This window comes from Dromiciops gliroides, chromosome 6, assembly GCF_019393635.1.
Source record: "Dromiciops gliroides isolate mDroGli1 chromosome 6, mDroGli1.pri, whole genome shotgun sequence".
Taxonomy (NCBI): Eukaryota; Metazoa; Chordata; class Mammalia; order Microbiotheria; family Microbiotheriidae; genus Dromiciops; species Dromiciops gliroides.
The window spans coordinates 168,421,717-168,444,194 of record NC_057866.1 but is presented as its reverse complement, the minus strand read 5'-3'; the positions used below and the strand labels follow the sequence as shown (position 1 = coordinate 168,444,194).

General features: G+C 38.9%; 1 protein-coding gene across 14 annotated transcripts in view; it reads right to left on the bottom strand.

The window, feature by feature from the left end:
- Positions 1–22,478, bottom strand: part of TRIM2 (tripartite motif containing 2) — a 208,958-nt gene that overhangs the window by 45,306 nt on the left and 141,174 nt on the right. For all 14 annotated transcript variants that reach the window (XM_043969497.1, XM_043969489.1, XM_043969493.1 and 11 more), the window contains 2 exons: positions 21,453–21,690; positions 329–480 (listed from right to left, as the gene is read on the bottom strand). In XM_043969497.1, coding sequence (XP_043825432.1) covers positions 329–480; positions 21,453–21,690 — 390 coding nt within the window. The remainder of the gene's footprint in view (positions 1–328; positions 481–21,452; positions 21,691–22,478) is intronic.

Genomic DNA, 22,478 nt, shown 5'->3' with positions numbered 1-22,478 from the left:
TCTCTTTGTTCCCTTGTAAGCCCGCACCTCGATTGTACTTTGTATCTTTACACACGATGAATAAGTTGCACAGTAATACTCCTGTTCATTACACCACTAGGTCTGATTGCAACAGAGAGGACCTGCCTCCAGCACAGGCTAGAAAGCCACTATCCATGGTTGTTCCCGGGAGCAGTAGTGAAAAAGGATGCTGTTATAGCAGAACCTGGATGGGGAACGTGACCCTACTAACCTACTTTAGTTGACAGTCCTGCTGAGATGGATGATGAAGGGAAACCTCACCCTCATGGCAGTGAATCAGGAAGGAAAAGGAGACATATCTGCTTACCTTTTGTTAACAGCATCCAGCTGGACTTGAAGGGAAGCTTTATGCTGCTCAACCACATCCTTGAGTGGGACGGTGGGGTGTTCAGCATGCTCCCCTTCTGTGCACTCTCGACACATGGCAGTCTCGCAAGACTGGCAGTAAAATTCCATCACCTAGGGGGCACAAGAACAATTCCATGTTTGACATAAGGATAGATAACAGCATTATTTTTCCTGGCTGGAGAGACATAATCATATTTCCCCCAAAACAACAACAATAAGTAATAATAAGTGGCATAGAGAACTGGATTTGGGAGTCAGGAAGACCTGAGTTCAAAACCAGGCCAATTCAATAATTCTCTGTCTGCCTCTACTTCCTCATCTGTAAAATGGGAATAATAATAGCAAGAATCACCTCACCAGGGAGAGGGCAGCTAGGTGGCGAAGTGGATAAAGCACCAGCCCTGGATTCAGGAGGACCTGAGTTCTAATCCCACCTCAGACACTTGACACTTACTAGCTGTGTGACCCTGAACAAGTCACTTAACCCTCATTGCCCCGGAAAAAAAAATAACCTCACAGGATTATTATGAGAATCAAATGAGATAATAAATACATAGCACTTTGTACACCTTAAAGAACTATATCAATGTTAGCTATTATTGTTACAATAGTTGATGTTTTTGATGTTTTGTTTATATATACGTTATGCCTTTTATATAGTAAGCACTATGTAAATTATTATTTAGTAACTGCTTTGATCAGACTTCTGCTGTCTTCCAGTGGCATTTGCCTTTATGTTATTGTTGGCTCTGTGCAAACTGTTTCTGTGTTTCTGCCTACCTTGATAATTGATATTTATATAGTGCTTGGAGGCTTCAAAGGGCTTTATTCATATTATATTTTTAATCTTTACAATGGCCTCTGGGAAGTAAATAATGACTTCTGTAATGCTTACTATGAGCCAGGCACGGTGCTAAACACTTTACAAGTACTATCTCATTTGATCTTCACAACTACCCTGAGTGAAAGTTAAGCAAACAGCACGGATCCAGCAAATAGAGTGAGAATCAGTTAAAAGGTCCCGTTCATCCTAGGGAATAATCTTCCTAAACTATTCAATCTAGCCAAGGTTGGAGATAAGAAATAACCTTAATGTGGTTAAAAGGTTCCTGTTTTAAATCTGGTTACCACTGGAATCTATTTTCTAGGAGCTAAGGGATCTTTCTTAAAAGTTTATTGGCATTGAGATGAATTCCAAGAACTGGTGAGAGTTAATATAACTCACCCATGCAGGGCATGGTTGACCAAATTACAGAGGAAAAGGAGAACTGATGATACTCGCTGGGAGGTGGGAGGGAAGGAGGAGGGAAAAAACCCCCAATCCTCTTTTTATACAAGGGTTCATATTTAATTTGATCATAAATTCATAAATACACACAAAAAAGTATATTCAGTTTCCTCACAGAAAGGGTGGGTGGGTCTGTGGGTGGAGAATTTAGTATAGGGCATTATTTGATCAGAAGTCTCATTCCATTCATCCAGGGAAGTCTTTGCTTATGTCTCAGAGACAGGGGTGGGGAAGAAGGGAAAGAATTTGGAACTCAAAACATTTTTTTAAATAATAAACATTTTCACTTATAGTTTTGAGTTCTAATTTTTATCTTTCCTTCCCTCCCTCCCCTCTCCAGGAGGCAGTAAGCAATCAGATGTGGGTTATACATGTGCAATTATGTAAAACATTATCATATTAGTCATTTTGTATATGAAAACTTGAATAAAAGGAAAAAATAAAGAAAGTGAAAAATAGCATGCTTCAGTCTGTGTTCCATCAGCATCAGTTCTTTCTTTGGAAGTAGATAGTATGTTTTGTCAATTGTCCTTTGGGATTGTCCTGGATCATTGTTTTGCTGAGAATAGTTAAATCATTCATAGTTCTTTATAACATAATATTGCCATCTCTATGTACAATATTCTCTCTTGGTTCTGCTCACTTCACTATACGTCAGTTCATACAAGTCTTTCCAGGCCTTTCTGAAATCATCCTGTTTGTAATTTCTTATACCACAACAATATTCCATCACCATCATATACCACAACTTGTTTACCCATTCCCCAATTGACAGGTGTTCCTTTGATTTCCAATTCTTAGTCACCGCAAAAAGAGCTGCTATAAATATTTTTGTACAAATAGGTCTTTTTCCCCTTTGGGAGATGTCTTCAAAACTTTTTTTGTTTTTTGTTTTTGTTTGTTTGTTTTTTTGTGGGCAATGAGTGTTAAGTGATTTGCCCAGTGTCATACAGTTAGTAAGTGTAAAGTGTCTGAACGGAATTTGAACTCAGGTCCTCCTGACTCCAGGGCCAGTGCTCTATCTACTGCGCCACCTAGCTGCCCCCAAAACTTTTTTTAAAAAATGATTTAACATGTAATTGGGGGGGGTGTGGAATAAAATATTTTAGGTAAAGGACTTCAATTTGAGAAATATTAACTTACTAGGGACTCAAAGGCCAGTCTTCTATGATATGCAATTTCTCAATGTTTTTATATAGTATTTCCTAAATGTAATACCTAGTTGAAAGCAAACTTCTCTACCATTCTCTGTGTTAATTAATTTGCTAATGTGGAAAATAGGTTAGTATTTCTTGCTTCCTGATCCATCTGTATGGGTCTGAGGAGGAATATAGAACATGGCAGCTTATGGGAGAACATTACATTTCTCATGAGGTACTGGGTGCCAGGGAATTATTGCTGATTGAATGAGAGCAGGAACCTACTTTGTCAAGGAGCTGACCTACCCCGGCAGATTTTGATAATAGATGAGAGAGGAACTGTTGGAAGAAGGAAAACATCAATGAGTATGAGAAAGGCAATATGGAGGCTTAAGAAGAGCAGTAAGAGGGGCAGCTGGGTGGTATAGTAGATAGAGCACTGGCCCTGGAGTCAGGAGGACCCGAGTTCAAATACAACCTCAGACACTTGACACTTACTAGCTGTGTGACCCTGAACAAGTCACTTAACCCCAATTGCCGAGGAGGAGGAAGAGGAGGAGGAGTAAGAGATGGATATTTCCTGATTAGAGCAGAACAAGTAGATACTGGCTGGCTCTGGAAAAGCTTCAGATTCTAATAACAGTTTTTGAACAGGGATGCCAAGGCTGGCTGCTCCGAAATCTTCTATTTTTTTCTATCTTTTTTGTTGGTGGTGGTGGTGGTGGGGCAACAAGGGTTAAATGACTTGCCCACAGTCACACAGCTAGTAAGTGTCAAGTGTATGAGGCCAAATTTGAACTCAGGTCCTCCTGAATCCAGGGCTGGTGTTTTATCCACTGCACCAACCAGCTGCCCCTCTCTATTTTCTATCTTTTTTTTTTTTTTGCTCTGAAATCTTTAAACTTTGCCCCCATCTCCTCCTCTGAGGCAAACACTGCCTATGAAACACTGCCCAGTTTTCCCTTATGAGAGCTGGGAGTCTTAAAAAAATAAACCCCAAATTATTCTGGAGAGATGGGATAAGAAAAACTGTAGTCATACAGGGTACAGGCTATCATTACTCTCTATTGTCTTGCTCTTCATTTCTATCCCAAATAAATGCTTTACATTTCAATTCCAAATGTTGGCCTTTGTTTTCCTAACAAATGAGTCACTGAATATATGAGAAATAAGCTAATTGAAAAAGATTCCAAGAATTTTAGAATCTGAGAGGGGAAGAAATGAACCAGAAAGATCCATTTATAATTATTCTTTACATTATCCTTAACTAACACAAATATGAAAATTTCCATATACCAAAAAAAGAACAGAAAAAGAAGATTCATTATGTACAGCTTTTAAAAAAATGTAATGGGGGGCAGCTAGGTGGTGTAGTGGATAGAGCACCAGCCCTGGAGTCAGGAGTACCTGAGTTAAAATCTGACCTCAGACACTTAACACTTACTAGCTGTGTGACCCTGGGCAAGTCACTTAACCCCAATTGCCTCACCAAAGGAAAAAAAATGTAATAAAGAATATACTGAGGGGTAGCTAGATAGTGCAGTGGATAAAGCACCAGCCCTGGATTCAGGAGGACCTGAGTTCAAAGCCAGCCTCAGACACTTGACACTAGCTGTGTGACCCTGGGCAAGTCACTTAATCCTCTTTGCCCTGCAAAAAAAAAACAACAACCTGTAATTGAGAAATATTTAGCAAAACAAATTTTTTAAAAATACAATAAAAATAAAGAATATACTATACTCTGGGGCAGCCAGGTGGCACAGTGGATAAAGCACTGGCCCTGGATTCAGGAGTACCTGAGTTCAAATCTGACCTCAGACACTTAACACTTACTAGCTTTGTGACCCTGGGCAAGTCACTTAACCCTCACTGCCCCACCAAAAAAGAAAAAGAATATACTGTACTCAATTTATTATGTTAGTTTCAAAGCTGTCTTACTTGTGTATTATCCTTTAAAACCTATTGATCCTTCATGGCAAGGTCTATGATATCCCAATCCCCTGGGAGGAAGTGGGAGAACTGGGGGTAAAGATGGACCCAGGAAAAAATTAGACCAACAATGGGTATCAGTTTGGAGCTTGGCTAAGTGCGGGGATGGGGTGATAATATACAGAATACAGGGGTGCTGATGCCACTTCAGAAACACACCCTCTGGATATTGGCTATTTTTGACTCAAAATCTAGTTACCCCACCCTTGTTAAGGCTTACAAATATGGTCTTTGGGTCAGAAGGTGATTTAGACCTTCACAGGATACATTAATTTGGTATCATTCCCAACAAAAGAACAATTTCCTTCACTTGTGGAAAATGGAGGAATCTAAAGCAGGCTAGAAACAAGAGGAACCAGAGGCCATCTCACGCAAAGGTTTTGGCAATAAGCTGTAGGATGAATGCACTTGGCAGACTCTGAGGCTTTATTCCTGGCCCAAACATCAAAGAAATTTTCTGCATTCTGCAACATTGGAAAGCGTCTTTCCAAAAGAAAGCCCAAAGTGTGCTGTTTCTTTTGTAATCCAGTCAAATTCAGCACACTCTCATCATTTAATCGATGCTATATTGCTGGGACCCCTGTAGAGCCACCAACCTCTCAGTCAAAATTCAACAAGAGGAAGGTTTCAGGCAAAGAAGGTATTCAGCCCATCTCCTTCTCTTATTTAATTGGCAATGCTTCTTTATCTGGTAGCAAAAAAACCTAAAAAAAGGTGTGCCAATTCACTGAAGAAGGCTGAACAAATCTTGGTATAGGAACATAATGCAGTATTATTGTGCTGTAAGAAATGAGAAATATGAAGAATTCTGAGAAACGATGGAAAACGTATATGAACTGATACAAAGTTAAATAGCAGAGGAAGGAGGATTCTATAAACAGTAATTAGAATAATGGACACAAAAATAACATTTAAAAAGCCATCACAGAATTGAGGACCAATTTTGGTCCCAAGAAACCGATAACAGATCACACCTCTCTTATCTCAGTGGTACAATGGGGGACTACAGATGAAGAATATGGCATGCACTGACAAATGTAGTCATCATGTCAGTAGGTTTTACTTAACTGTTTCTCTTCATTACAGGAGAAAGGTAAATGGGGATGAAGTTTAAGGTAAAAAAAAAAGTATGTAGAAATCAAATAAAACTTTAGAAAATATTGCTGGTGCCTGGCAAAGGCAAAAGGAAATCCTGCCTTTGCATTTGCATTATGTCATATTCTGGTCCTCTGTGTACATAAATTATGATGATTTGGTACTACAGAAAATTTTATTTAGAAAAAATTTAAGTACATAGTATTTAAAAAACACATGAGGGAGAATAGTGCTGTCTTTAGCATTTTAGTTATTATAAAAACATTCATAACATTTTCTTCCAGAAAAACGTAATAAATAATATTGGGGGAAAAAGTAGGATTCTCCCTCTCACACACAATTTTTCCCTTTGTCTCTGCTTGGGGGACTTTGGGGAACATGTCCCAAGCCAGTGTCATTCCTATGGGCCTGCCAATGCTGATTTGCCTCCAAAAGATGAACACATTATTTCCAGTTTGCTCATACCCAGAGATTGTAAAATGCCTTCATTCACAATTGTTCTGGCTCACAATAATCCTGTGCTATCACTACCATGAGGGGCCCCCGTTTGCAGATAGAGGTCAAAGCACAGAGAATTAAAGAGCTCTCCACTGACAAGGCTTGGGTCATGTGTGCTAGTGACAGCAAGCTGCTCCTCTGCTTCCTACCTCCCATAGAGCTAATACTTTATCTTCACTGCAACTGGGGAGGTAGAGGGAGAGACATGAACTTGTCCACCTGTGTACCTGAGCTATTGCCCAGACTCAGTGGGGCATTTGGGGATGGGGTGAGGGATGTAGCCACCATCCCACAGTATTTCAGAAGTAGCCTATTCCTATACTTCTTGGTACTGTAAAGTGCTATATAAATGCTAGCTATCATTGTTATTATTATTAGTCATGCTTTGGTTTTTTGTCGTGGCTGCAAAAAGGGACATGGTTAATAGGGCTGTGGGATAGACTTAGAGGCAGCAAGCCCTACTATAAAGAAAGAATTGGGCGGGGCAGCTCGGTGGTCCAGTGGATAGAGCACTGGCCCTGGAGAAAGGAGGACCTGAGTTCAAAGCTGAACCCAGACACTTACTAGCTGTGTGACCCTGGGCAAATTACTTAACCCCCGGGAGGAAGGAAGGGAGGAAGGGAGGCAGGGAGGAAGGAAGGAAGTGAGGAAGGGAGGAAAGGAGGAAGGGAGGAAAGGAGGGAGGGAGGAAGGGAGGAAAGGAGGAAGGGAGGAAGGACAGCTCTGGACCTGTGGGGTAGTGGGCTAAAAGATAGGACAAGAGCCAATGATCTGAACAGGGCCTTAGAATTAAAACAAAACAAATCAAAACAAGAAAACACCACATTTTCAGTTTTTTCTTTCTCCAATTCATCCCCCACATAGTTACCAAATTGATATTCTTGAAATCCATGTCTGACCATGTTAAACCCTTAATCAGATATCTTCAGTGGGTCTTTGTTACCTTGCAGTTAAAATATAGACTCATCCATTTGACATTTAAAGTCTTTTACAAGCTGGGCCCCAATAGACATTTTTATGCTTACTGTACATGACCTTCCTCCTCACATCCTATGGTCCAACCAAATTGCTCTGCCAGGTGGTCTCTGTATATGACATCACCTTCTTCACCTCTGCCCCACCAAATCCCATGTGCTTTAAAGCCCAGCTCAGTTCCTGCCTCCTATATGAAGCCTTTCCAGATGTCCCCCTTCCCCAGTAGTCAGTGTTCTCTTTCTTTCTCTTGAAATTATTTTGCATTATTTTTGTATGTATTTTGTGCTTATTTATCAGTGTATATGCTGCACCTCACCCCTAGTCCCTCAATAGAATTCAAGGACCTTGAGAGCACAGATTATTTTTTAAAATGTCTTTATCTGCCTCCCCAGTGACTAGCCCACTGCTTTGCAGAAGCTTGTTGTTGCTGTTCAGTTGTTTCGGTCCTATCCAGCTCCTTGTGATCTCATTTGGGGTTTTCTTGGCAGAGATACTAGAGTGGTTTGGCACTTCCTTCTCCAGCTCATTTTACAGATGAGGAAACTGAGGCTAGATTTGAACTCAAGAAAATAAATCTTCCTGATTCCAGGCCCAGAAATCTATCCATTAGTTGCCAACTAGCTGCCTCTTATATATGCTCATAAAGTGTTTATTGGGAAGACTTCGGGGTTGAATTAGCAACAAGATGGGAGACTAGACATTTTCACTGATCCCCATAATTTCTCAAACTTCTCCAAAACATAAGTTATATGCCAAAGATAAAGCAACTTTAGCTTTCTCCATGATCTAGGACACTCAGAATCCACAAGAATGTTAAAAAAAAAACCAACAAACCATAAACTGATCAGCTCATTTATTCTGAGCATCCCCCTCCCCGTCTTCTCATGCTGCCAGCATTAAGGCTGCACTAGCAAATGCAAGAACCTGATGCATAGGCTCACAGCAAGAACCAACCCTACCCCACTCCTCTCTCCCTCTTTCTACTGTCAGTGGAGACCCCAGCTCCAGGCTTCAGAGTTTGCTCTACTATAAGTCAGCACAGACAACCCTATAGTACCAGTGCTGCAAAGATCTGAACAGCCAACGTCAGGCAATCCTGTAGCATCAGTGGGCACTTCTCTGAACAGCCAGTGCTGGGCCAGAGAACTGAGAAACAAAGGGAATGGGAAAGGATACAGTGTGTGTTTATGTGTGTGTGCGTGTGTGTGTGTGTGCACATGCATGTGTAGGCACATGTGTGTGTGGGAGGTTGTATAGCAGTCCCCTAAGCCAAAGAGAAAGAGATCAATCTCCAGCTGGGGTCAGTTCTATCTACCCAAATGTCATTTGAAAGAGAGATCTAAGTTGGTGAACCATAAATTGCCTGAAGCGGGAGGAGGCTGATATGCTTTGAGATCCGGCTTCCAAGGAAACCACCATCATCAGAAGGAAGAGAGTCAGAAACAGACTGAAAATACCCAAGATTTCAGAAAGAAGACTGAAAGACCTTGAACATAAGTAGATAAATCAACAGGAAAAAACCACATTAACCACAGAAGGAAATATGGTCTCTAGATCTAGTAAATGGCTTCAGGCAACTATGAATAAACACTGTGAAACAAAGGAACATGATCCAACATTTAATGAGACAGAGAACCCTGTGGAATGTGTAGAGAACACAGAACCACAACACATTGTTCCTAAGTGGTTCAAAAGAGAAATGAGAATTATGAGAATAGAATGTATAGCCTACACAACAAAAACAACAGGCAGAATAGAGAAACTGGAATCTGTAATGGCAAGCTTTACCAAAGAAATGAAAGAGAGAACAACAGACCGGCACTGCAAATACACAGAAGAGGATAACCTAAAGAAGGAAGAAACAATAACATTAAAAGAAAATATTCTCACTATACAAGCAAAAGAAATAGATCTCGAAGATGGCATGTGTAGAGCTAACCTGAGGATCATAGGTCTCCCAGAAGTATAGGACCAAAAAATCTCAACACAACACAGGAAGTAGTAGTAGTAGTAGTAGCAGCAGCAGCAGCAGTAATAGTAGTAGTAGCAGCAGCAGTAACAACAACAATAACAATAACAACAAATAATTATTGTTGTTCCGTCATTTCAGTTGTATATAACTCTGTGACCCCATTTGGGGCTTTCTTGGCAGAGATACTGTAATGGTTTGCCATTTCCTTCTCTGGCTCATTTTACAGATGAGGAACTAAGGCAAACAGGGTTAAGTGACTTACTCAGAGTCACATAGCTAGTAAGTGTCTGAGGCTGGATTTGAACTCATAAAAATGATTCCCAGGTTAGCACTCTATCCCCTATAACTAATAACAGCTAACATTTATATTGTGCTTACTGTGGCACTATGTCAAGCACTTTACACTTTAGTTAATCCTCACAAAAACCCTGGGAGATAGGTGCTAATATTATCCCAATTTTACAGTTGAAGAAACTGAGGGAAACAGAAGTTAAGTGACTTGCCCAGGTCTCACAGCTAGTAAGTGTCTGAGGATGAATCTGAAATTTAGTTTTTTCTGACTCTAGTCCCAGTGTTCTATCCATTTCATCACCTAGCTACAAGAATTGCCCCAAACTTCTAAGCATAGAAATTGAAATATCATTTGAGTTTAGAGATCATCCCCAAGAAAAAAAAAGCTTATTGAACTGAATTACTGTAGTTATCAAAAACAACAACAAAAACACTATTCACTGTACTCAGATCTAACTCCTGAGTATAATTTCAGCACCTACTGTTTTTCCTTAGTCTCTCTCTTAGAATTCAGTCTGACAAAAGTATTAATTACATTTCTTAAAGTAGAGAAGTAGACCTAGACAATTCTACTAGGGTTAGGGAATTCAAACCCTAGTCCTCCGACTCTAAATTCAGCCTCTTTCCACAAAACTACTAACCTAGATCTCTAAGATTAGTGCTAGAGGCTAGTAATGGGTCATTTGAAATGAAAGTTATCCATTTTTCTTTTGTCTTTGCAGTCCTAGGAACTTTGCACATATTAGGCAATTTAAGAAATGCTGATTGGATTTGATTAGATGATACAATTTAATTTCTTTGTTGGTCAGAGATTCAAGGGACTTACCTTCTTTGGTGGTCAGAAAGTCAAACAAGCAAAGATGTGTGTAAAAGGTCATCTGTGTCCCTGGGTTGGCTGGTGAGGCACTGAACAAACTAAGAGGAAATATGGCTGCCTTGTGGGCAGAGAACTCTTTTGGTCTATGTGTTCCTGCCAGGACAGGATTCTCGTTTTTCTGCTTTTTATTCAGGCTGTGTACCAAGATAGTTTAATTAAAAGCTAGATAGCATCAGAGTACTTTGGATGGATGGCAGGTTCTGGTCCCCATGTCCTGATCTATATCATGACAGCAGCCTCCTGCTCAATTGTGAATGGACCTGTTTTATTAACCTTCAGACTCCTGAATTGTTTGAAGTGATTTACCCTGGCAATGAGCTGCAGTGATTGATTTATCTGTGATGCAGCAGGGCAGATCTATTTTCATGTGGGTATATATACATGGAAGCCAGCTGCCTAGAAGCCACAGTGGCCCCCAGCTGCCCTTCTCAAGGAAACAATAGGAGAACTCAAATCATATGCTACTAATTTTTCAAAGGCTCTTGATGGCATGTAAAATTTTACAATGCAAAGAGCCCCGGCACTCAAAAAAACGTATGCAGCTTAACAAAGAATGCGTTTGTTATTCTTGGGGGGAAGATCTCCTGCACCTCAGAGAGGTCTGAACTATTCAGACCCAGGCAGCTGGTTTGGTGGGTGACAACAATGGCATTCAATTTCTGGCATAAATAAGAAAATAATCAAATAAATGCTCATTTTAAAGGCAGTTGTTTTTTTCTTTAACTCAGCTGAAATTGAGACCTCTTCATAAAATGGCAGAGCAAGGCAGGGATTTGAGGCTTGAGGCTAACTCTGGGGACCTCTCATTTCCAAGATCCTCCTTCTTCTTCCTCCCTCCCTTAGCTTAATCGGGCTTTGGCAGTTATCAAAAGCCCTCTTTTCAATTCTCTCCTTCTTTTTCCTTCCCATTTTTCCCTTTCTTCCCTAAAAAACCAGAGAAAGAAATGAAGGCTGTCAATTTTAGCCATTCCTACATTGCTTTGGTAACTTTCAAACTCAGCCTAGAGAAATTTTTACTCTCACCAAATTCCACGAGCCCTGTCTACCCTAACAGAAATTGTGGTATAGGAGATGAAAAGCTACTGCACTTGGGAGTCAGATCATCTGGGTTCAGATGTCAGTTCTGATACATACTAGCTGTGGGACCATATACAAGTCACTTGTTTCTCTTATCCTCAATTCATCCGTAAAATGGGTAGAATAATGCTTACATTACCTACCTCAGAGGTTTAATGGTGAATTCCCTTCAAGTTTTAACATTCTATGAATTTATGCATACCTCTCACAGTTGTTATAAATTTACAGCAATGAAAGATATTAAAACAACCATAGGTATAGTATATAGTATGTATAATACTATATGTTATATACACATATACATTATGCTGAATATTATATACATGCATACAAGTATATATACACTTGCATGTATGTATGCATATGTGCAATATGTATGTGTGGATACACATGCACAGATATACACACGAGTATGAGTATATATATGTAGTTACACATATATACCTGCATGTGTGTATGTATATACATGGATATATGTGGATACATGTGTGGATCAATCAATCAATAGTACTTATGCACTCTCTGAGTTTTAGGACAAAAAGAAACCTCTTCAGTTTGACACTTCGAGCCTTCCCAGTTGAATTCCAATCTATCCTTCCAGATTTATCTCACACTAATCCCCCCTCACACTCTCTACTTTCTAGGCACACTTGCCTATTTCTTTTTTCCCCATCTACGATCTCTCATCTTCCAACTCCATATTTAGAATGCTCTCTTCACTTCTTAGACTTCCAGGGTCCATTCAAGGATCAGGCTCACACTTCCTTCCCTCAATTATTCTGTCTTTACTCGGAACATATGTTCAGTTTATTTACCCATCTACATAAATCCCTCCAGTGAGGACAGCTAGGTGGCACAGTGGATAAAGCACTGGCCCTGGATTCAGTAGGACCTGGGTTCAAATCTGCCCTCAGACGCTTGACACTTAACTAGCTATATGATCCTGGGTAAGTCACTTAACCCTCATTGCCTCGCCCCCCCCCCCAAATCCCTCCAGTGAACTGTAAGCTCCAAACATTTTAATTTTTGTCCTTGTATCCCCAGCCCTTGGCACGGTGCCTAGCATGGTGTCTTTGGAGTTGGAGGATGTGGGTTCAGTTCCTGCTTCTGACACTACCTGTGTGACCTTGGGCAAGTTGCTTAATAAGCCTGGACCTCAGTTTCTTCTGTAAAAAGGGGGAGTTGACCTAGATGGTATGTAGGACTGCTTCCAGCTCTAGAGCTGGCAACTAATATAGGAAGTACTGAATAAATACTGATTGAATCAAATGGAATTGCCAAATATCACAAAGAAAGAAAGAGAAAAGAGAAACTTGGTCAGAAACCTTTGAAGTGTATAGAAAAAACATGTGTGTGTGTATGTGTGTGTGTGTGTGTGTGTGTTTAAGCAATAACTTCTAATTAATCAAAGATGTTGGCTCAGCAACTGCAAACTTTCTTCTGCTGAATGAGATGAACAGGACTTGAGGGAGTAGGTCATAGATTTTTTTTGCCCTCTGGCTTGCTGCCTGGATTCAATTTAACCTTCTCTAGTCCTTATAAATTCTGTGGGCTCACTGGTGCTTTCTTTTAACTCAATCAAACCCACAGTTTGTGAATGTCAGCCACCTCCTCTCCATTACTGGGTGTATGTTTATCACCAATCATGCCTTCTGCTGAAGTCACCTTCTTGACATTGGATGCATTTTAAGATTTCTTTTATATAAAACAGATTGCTACTAGCGTCTATGTACTTCTTACTCAGAAGCTCTCAACTGGAATCATAACAGTGTCTTTGAAATTGGCAATACCTCACAGGTTAAGAGCAGTGTATATTAATCTAGTCCCGCAAGGCTTACAAAGTACTTCCCTTACAACACTGAGAGGCAGGTGGTACTCTCACTCCCATTCTTAAAAGTGGAGAGAGAAAACAGCAAGTACAGCTAGAATTTGCCCTTATCTAGGTTTACACTGGCTAAAACAGGAGTAGGATATGCAAAACTCCTTCAAGGTTGTAGCTCGACTGTATTCAATTTGGTTCCAGGATCTTCTATAGAGTCACACGCTTTTATCATTTATAGGATTTCCATGGGATGATAGATTTAGAGTTGGAAGGGACGCCAGAAGATATCAAGTCCATTTTACAGATGAGGAAACTGAGGCAGTCCCTTATTTTGCTCAATAATTCAAAATAGTGCAGTTGTGTGACTTTGAAAATGAACAAAAAGTTGAAGAAAAAATATAGTGTAGTGGAGTATTGTACTAGTTTCCAATGCTACTTCTGCTCCTACTGCCCATGTGACTAAGGACAAGTTACCTCAACTTTCTGGGCCTTGATTTAATTATCTGTAAAATGAGACAGCTAGGTAGTACAGTAGATGGAGGCCTTGGTATGGGATCATCTTCATGAGTTCAAATCTGGCCTCAGACACTTACTAGCTGTGTGACCCTGGGCAAGTCACTTAACCCTGTTTGTAAGAGTTCTTTCATCTGTAAAATGAGCTGGAGGAGAAAATGGAAAACTACTCCAGTATCACCGCCAAGAAAACCTCAAATGGGGTCATGATGAGTCAGACATGATTGAACAATGACAATTAAATAAAATGATTATGGTAACTTGGCCTCTGCTTGCTCTAAATCTATGATTCAACGGTTGTCAACAATGATTTCTAAAGATGGTAGAAGAAGGAGCCAAAGAGAAGCCATGATCTTTTGAGGTTAGACCCCAGTATTGAACCCAGACTATGTAAGTCCAAAGTCTGGGGAGTGAGGTGGGCTATAAGAGTCATTATTAAAGTCCATTAAATCCATTAAAGTCTTTTTATAATTCTTTGTCATGGTGACTAAGTGGCACAGTGGATAAAACACTGGGCCTAGAATCAGGAAAACTTGAATTCAAATCCAGCCTCAGATACTGACTACTGCTACAACTGTCTATGTAACCTTGGAAAAGTCACCTCACCCCTTTGTCTGCCTCAGTTTCCTCTAATGTAAAATTGGAAAAAAATTAGCAACTATCTATGAAGATCAAATGAGATAATATTTATAAAGTTCTTAGCATAATGCCTGGCACATAGTAGGCATTTTTTTACATAGTAGGCATTTAATAAATGCTTATTCCTTTCCCTTCCTCCCTTCCGTCCCCCTGACCCCATCATAATGTGGAGTTGACCATGGGTTCTTTTTCTTTGTGTGTGATAGACCATAGGTTCTTAAAGGTGAAGGTTCTATCAATATCGATATTGTCAACTTTGTCATCACTGTAGTCGTTGTCATCACATCATGTTATCTCATTAGGTCCTCACAACAAATTTAGGAGTTGAGGAAACTGAAAATGAGAAAGCCTACAAGATTTGTGCAGGGTCACACGGCTAAGTAGATGTTTAAGGAAGCATTTGAACTCAGATCTTCCTGACTCCAGGCCCAATACTCTATCCATTGTGCCACCTAGTGGCCACAACCTAGAAAGACTTTGAGAATGGGAAGTGAGAGATTATTTTGTCCAAAAACCAGTCTAGTTAAATGCTGAAAGGTTTGTCAACAAAGAGGTAACCACCAGATAATGAGCTGGGGGGTGAAGGAGCCCTAGGGTAGGCTCATTAAAAATAGCCTTCAAAAGGATAGAAGAGTTATAATCTGCATTAGTAGGAGAAATAACCACCCTGATAACACCTATCCTTTTGATGATGAATAGACATACTCACTGGTCCAAATTTGCAGTCATCCATTTGTCCACTTAAAAGATATGGCAATGGAGCTATTTCCTAGATGGTACCTGAGATCCCCAATTTAATTCAGATAATTTTAACAAACATTTATTGTGTCTTTTATCATTATTTATAATAGAGAAACAATCAAAACCTTAAAAAAAGATTAGGGATGAAACAAGGATGTCTATTGTTGCTGTTGCATTATATGGTTCTGAAAATGCTGCCTATAGACATAAAATATGAAATTGTGGGTATTCCCACACAGCACAGGCAAAGAAGACACAAAAGTCTTTCTCTGTGCAGATGATATGTGTATTTACTGAGATTACAATTAGTTACAATAATTAATTGAAACAGTTAATAACTTCAGTAAAGAAGAATATAAGCAAAACCTACATAAAGGATTGGTCATTTCTTTTTTTTGTTTGTTTGTTTTTTTTAGTGAGGCAATTGGGGTTAAGTGACTTGCCCAGGGTCATGCAGCTAGTAAGTGTTAAGTTATCCACTGCGCCACCTAGCTGCCCCATTTTTTCATTTCTTTATATTACTAATAAAACCTAGCAGTATGAGACAGAAAAATTATTTCCTTTCGAGATAATTGTAAGATTCATTTTTAAAAATTGGAGGGGGGCAGCTAGGTGGCACAGTACATAAAGCACTGGCCCTGGATTCAAGAGGACCTGAGTTCAAATCCGGCCTCAGACACTTGACACTTACTAGTTGTGTGACCCTGGGCAACTCACTTAACCCTCATTGCTCCATCCCCCCTCCCCCCCAAAATTTGGAGAATATATCATAGTGGCAAATATAACAAAAAAGGAAAATATTGGATGTTGGAGGGGATGTGGGAAAACTGGGATGCTAATTCACTGTTGGTGGAGTTGTGAAAAGACCCAACCATTCAGGAGAGCAATTTGGAACTATGCCCAAAGGGCTATGGAACTGTGCGTACCCTTTGATCCAGAAATACCATTGTTAGGTTTATATCCCAAAGACATCCCCCAAAAGAGAAAAAGACCTATTTGTACAAAAATATTTATAGCATCTCTTTTTGTAGTGGCTAAGAATTGGAAATCAAAGAAATGCCCATCAACTGGGGAATGACTAAACAAGCTGTGGTATATGATGGTGATGGGATATTATTGTGCTATAAGAAATGACAAGCAGAATGATTTCAGAAAAGCCTGGAAAGACTTAAATGAACTGATGTATAGTAAAGTGAGCAGAACCAAGAGAATGTTGTAGACGGAGACAGCAATATTGTTTGATGAAGAACTGTGAGTGACTTAATTATTCTCAGCAATATAATGATCCAAGATAATTCCAAAGGATTAATGATGAAGCATACTATTCACCTCCAAAGAAAGAACTGATATTGAACACAGACTGAAGCATGTTATTTTTCACTTTCTATCATTTTTCTTTTATTCAAGTTTTCTTGTACAAAATTACTAATATGGTAATGTTTTATATCATTGCACATGAATAACCCATATCTAATTGCTTACTGCCTCAAGGAGGGGGAAAGGAAGGGAGGGAAGGAGATAAAATTTATTCATTTATTATTTTAAATAAAAATTTTAAAAATCAAAGGGTAAAGTGTCAATCTATGAAGACACACCCAAGACATATGAATAAACTATAAAACATTCTTTAGAGCAATAAAGGGCTTAAATAACTGGAGACTTTTTCATTGGTCTGGAGCAACATGGCACAGTGGGTAGAGAACTAGAAAGACAATTCAAGTCCTGCCTTTGACAACTAGTAGATTTGTTAACTTGGTAAGCTGTTTAACCTCTTATTGATCTAGGCCAGGGCTTCTTAAACTTTTCCCACTGGCAACCCCTTTTCACCCAAGAAATTTTCACTTGGACTTTGGTATATAAATATATAAAATAGGTATACATAACCTTTTACTATTGCCAAATTTTTCATGACCCTCACATTCAGTTATGGTACCAAAGTTTAAGAAGCTAGGCTCTAGGCAATTCCCTGTGACTCTAAGTTGCAGATGAGATGTTAACCTGCTTTGGTAGAGAGACCATTGAAATAAGAAGTCAAGGCCCAACCCCATCCCAATTAATTGTTTATGACTCAGTGATGCCAGTATAATAAAATGACAGTGCTCTCTAAATTAATTTACAGATTGAGTGCTATCTCATCAAACTACCAAAGTATTATTTTTATAGATTTAAAAATATTCAACAAAATTCATTTGGAGGAACAAAAGGTCAGAAATCTCAATAGAAATAATGAAAAAAAGCATGACTAAATGGGGCCTAACACTACCAGATCTCAAAATATACTATTTTGTAGTAATCATTAAAGCTATTTGATATTGATTAAAAATAGAAAAGTTGATAAATGGAAGAGATTGGATAAGCAAGACTCAAAAATAATCAAACATAGTAATTTAGTATATGAGAACCCAAGGAAACTAACTACTGAACAGACTCCCTATTCAACAAAAATGACTGGGAAAATTAGAAAAGTTTGCCAGAAATTAAATTTAGATCAACTTCATACATCTTATACCACATTAAATGCCAAATGAATCCACAACCTAAAAATAAAAAGGTATATTAAAAAAATTAGAAGAGAATGGAAGGAGGTTTTTTGTTCAAATGATTAGGAAAAAGAATTATTAACTAAACAAGGGTCAGAGGTAGTCATAAAAGATAGAAGAGACCATTTTAATTAGATAAAATGTAAAAGCTTTTTCATGAACAAAATTAGTGTAGCTAAACTTAGAAGAGAAGCAGATGACTAGGAACAATTTCTTCAGCAAATATCTTTGATAAAGTTTTGATATACAAGATATGTAGGGGATTGCTACAAACATATAAAAATGAGAGCCATTCTTCAATCAATAAATGGTCAAAGAATATGAACAAGAAATTAACAAAAGAAGATATGTAAGGGGCAGCTAGGTGGTGTAGTAGATAAAGCACTGTCCCTGGATTCAGGAGGACCCGAGTTCAAAGCTGGCCTCAGACACTTAACACTTACTAGCTGTGTGACCCTGGGCAAGTCACTTAACCCTTATTGCTCCACAAAAAAACCAAATAGGTCTTTTGGGCACAGCTAGGTGGTATAGTGGATAAAGCACCGACCCTGGATTCAGGAGAACCTGAGTTCAAATCCAGCCTCAGACAGTTGACACGTACTAGCTATGTGACCCTGGGCAAGTCACTTAACCCCCATTGCCCCGCAAAAAAAAAGAAAAAGAAAAAGAAAAGAAAACAAAAGAAAGAAAGATATGTAAGCTATCAAGACTCATAGGAATGAATTCTCTAATTTATTAATTTGAAGGAAAATGCAAATTAAAACAACTCTAAAGTTTCACTTCATACTCATATGTTTGGCAAAGATGAGTTTAAGGAGTTTAAAAAAAAAAAAGATGGAAAGGTCCCATATATACAAAAGTATAGAACAATACTTTTATAGTAGCAAAGAACTAGAAGTAAAGTGGGTAACCTTTGATTAGGGAATGACTAAATAAATTTAGGCAGATGAATGGAATGATATAATATAGGAAAGGAGGACACTGAAGAATTCAGAGAAATTTGGGAAAATAGGTATGAATTAAAGTAGAGTGAAGTAAACAAAACCAGGTTAGTTTACATACTGACCACAATAATGTAGGGGCAGCTAGGTGGCACCATAGTGCACAGAGAACTAGGTTTAGAGTCAGGAAGACATCTTACTAAATTCAAATATGGCCTTAGACACTAGCTTAACCCTGTTTGTTTCAGTTTCCTCATCTGTAAAATGAGCTGGAGAAGGAAACAGCAAACCACTCCAGTATCTTTACCAAGAAAACCCCAAATGGAGTCACACAAAGAGTTGAACATGACTAAAAAAACTGAAAAACAACAATTAAAAAAAAACAAACAAACATGATAATGTAAAATAAAATATCATTGAAAGACTTCAGAACTCTGATGAAAGTAGAAACCAATCATGACAACAGAGTATTAACAAGCAATCAGGATTCCCATGTTTCAGCATGGTAGTAGCTGACTACAAATGTAGAATGAGGTATACCTTTTCAGACAAGACCAGTGGATTGTTTGGTTTTGCATGGCTGTTATAAGCAACGATAAGGTAGCTAGGGGTGCAGTGGATAGGGTACTGGGCTTGAGATCAGGAAGTCTCATCTTTATGAGTTCAGATCCAGTCTTGGATACTTTCCTAGATGTGTGATCCTGAGCAAATCACTTAACCCTGTTTGTTTCGGTTTCCTCATCTGTCAAATGATCTGGAGAAGGAAACGGCAAACAGCTCTACTATGTTTGCCAAGAAAATCATAAATGAGGTTACTAAGAGTTGGGCATGACTAAAAACAATAAACAACAACTATAAGCAATGGGCCCTTTCATTTATTTATTTATTTATTTTGTGGGTGTGAGGGTGGTGGCTTCCACTGGAAAGTCACACTGATACAAAAAAAATAGAAAAAGAAAAAGAAAAAAAATCAATGAACTACCTAGGAGGAAAATGGGGCTTAAAAAGCCTTTTAGATGGTGAAGGAGCCTAAGTATTTGTCCTCATGTATTAATCACATAAAACATGAGAAGGACATGAGCCAAGCCTCTCAAAATTAAAAAGGCAATATGGTACTTTGGAAAGAGCTCTGGAATCAGAGGACCAGGGCTCAAATTCTACCTCTTCTTACTATCTACGTGATCTTAGGCAAGTCAATTAGCCACCCTAGGCCTCAGTTTCCTTATTATAAAGTGAGGAGCTTCAATTAGACGGCATCTACAGTCTCTTTCTAGTTCTTGATCTGTAACATTGAAGTCTTGAATATTAACTTGGCGACTGCGTAGATGACATATTAGAGGAAGTAGGTACTGCACATGACATGCATCCATATATATTTATTCAATGCAAATATAAATTATAAAGTATTATCCTTTGTATTATGACCTCCTTAATTTATTTATACATTTGCCTATCAGAAAGAGAAAATGTCTTTGGATTTCAATTTTGAATTTCTTAACAAGAGTTTGGCTATCTTCCAGTAATGACATTTGTAATCAGACATATGGCACTTAAGCTACCACATAATTATCCTGTACAGCACAAATGCAGAATACCAATGTGCTAATTGTTCTTTCTAGTTTGTGGTTTTAGCATCTATTCAGTCTGGCATCTGAGCTGAATCTGGAAGGCGACGAGCCATTTCACGTCTCACTTCTCCTCATTCCTAGACTGGACTCTTTATCTCTGTCAGAATCTTGATTTTCTTTCAAGAAAATCAGGTATCATTGGCTCCATAAAGCCTCCTCTTATCCTTCCAGTTGAAAGTGGTCTCTTCTTATCTAAATATTTCCCTAACACCTTTGGATCTCTTCTTTGCCCCATCATACTCTATTTATGTAATGCTATTTGTATATATCTCATATTTCCTCAATTAGGTTAAAAATTCCATGAGAGCACTGACTCATTTTTCCCCTTGGTATCCCCAGCACCAAGGACAGTGACTTGTTCATAACAGAGATTTAATATTTCTCTAGCCACAACACATTATGTATATGTGGGCTAAAATAGAAACAGTTTATACATAACTACTAGTTTGTTCACAAAGGGGTTAACTAGATTTGTGCTAAGTGAATTTAAAAAATTTTTATTATGCAAAATGTTTTACAAGGGAAAGTTGATAACATTTTCCATAGGATGACAAATTTGTTCTCACAAGCCAGTTGATAAACATTTTCTTTTTAAAAAGATAATTGAGATAATATATGGAAAGCAAACCTGAAAGCATTATATAAATGTTATCTAAAATAATAATAATCATTATCACCATGTTAGTATATGAGAATGCCTTGAGAAGTAACATGATATCCTGTATAGAGAACTTTCCTTAAAGTAAGGAAGGTCTAAACCAAGTCCCATTTCTGTATGACTCTGGGCGAATCACTTAACCTCTCAATGTCCTAAGCAACTCTCTAGGTGAGGTACTAGTCTGTATCAGATGGAGGGTGTTTTCCCTGCCCTCCCCGTCCCACCTCTGCCCCCATTGAAGAGATCACAGGTCTCAGAAAACGACAAAAATTGTACACAGTAGTTGCTTAATATGTGCTTGCTGGCTTGAATTGTATGTCGTTTTATGTTTAAGTACATTATATCATTTCCTACCCTAACCAAAAAGAAACAGTCCTTCCTCGACCCCCATCTCACTTACATTTCCATCGTGGTTTGGGCAAGAAAGAGGTTTTCCTGCAGCCACAGCTGTGACTGTCTCCAGGATGGAAGACTCCTCGGTATTGCTGCCTGGTGTTCGCTGCAGCACGTCCATCAGGTTAGTGATGAAGAAGTTGTTCTGGAGTGCAGAAACCCCTTTCTCTGGCAAGATGGAGGTCTGGCGGCACACGGGGCAAGACAGGGTTAAACTGTGTGCTGGGATGTAGTTCTGCAAACACCTATTAGAGGAAAAAATAGTGACAAGGGAAAACCAGCATGACAATATGAAATTAAGTGAATCATGGTTATATAAACATACCCTATATCTATATGCATACATCTTTTTAAAAAGTACTTCATACTTTTTAAATAATTAACCTTGATATATTAATAATAAGAAAGGGAAGGGCAGGGGACAAGGGAATAAGCATTTCTCTAACAGCCCTTAGTTATTGAATGGGTATTACCTCAGACAAACTGAGACCTTGGAAAGACCTTAATTTAGAAAGGCCAAGGGCACCCACTGCATCCTGGGCCATTGCCAGTTGTCTTGATTTTTGTCTTGCCATTGGACTTTGGTGACTGGAAGAGAGAGTGAGGCTTTTGCAGCTCTGCCTCACTTAAATACAATTCATGGGCAAGTCAAGAGATCACCCTGGTGATGTCATTGGTCCTCTTTGTGAACGAAGGATAAATGACTGTATGCCAAGCACTGTGCTAAGTGCTTTTACAAATATTTGATTTGATCCTCACAACAACCCTGGGAGGTATGTGCTATTATTATCCTCATTTTACAGATGAGGAAACTGAGACAATCAGAGGTTTAATGACTTGTTCAGGGTCATGCAGCTAGGAAGTATCTGAAGCCAAATCTGAACTCTGGTCTTCTTGATTCCCAATGCTTTTTTTGTACTATGCCACCAGCTCCCTATGATAACAGCTCATAATTACATTGCATTTGAATATATGCATACCATGATTCGAACCCAGGTCTTTCTGACTCCAAGACCAGCCTCATTATGTCCAT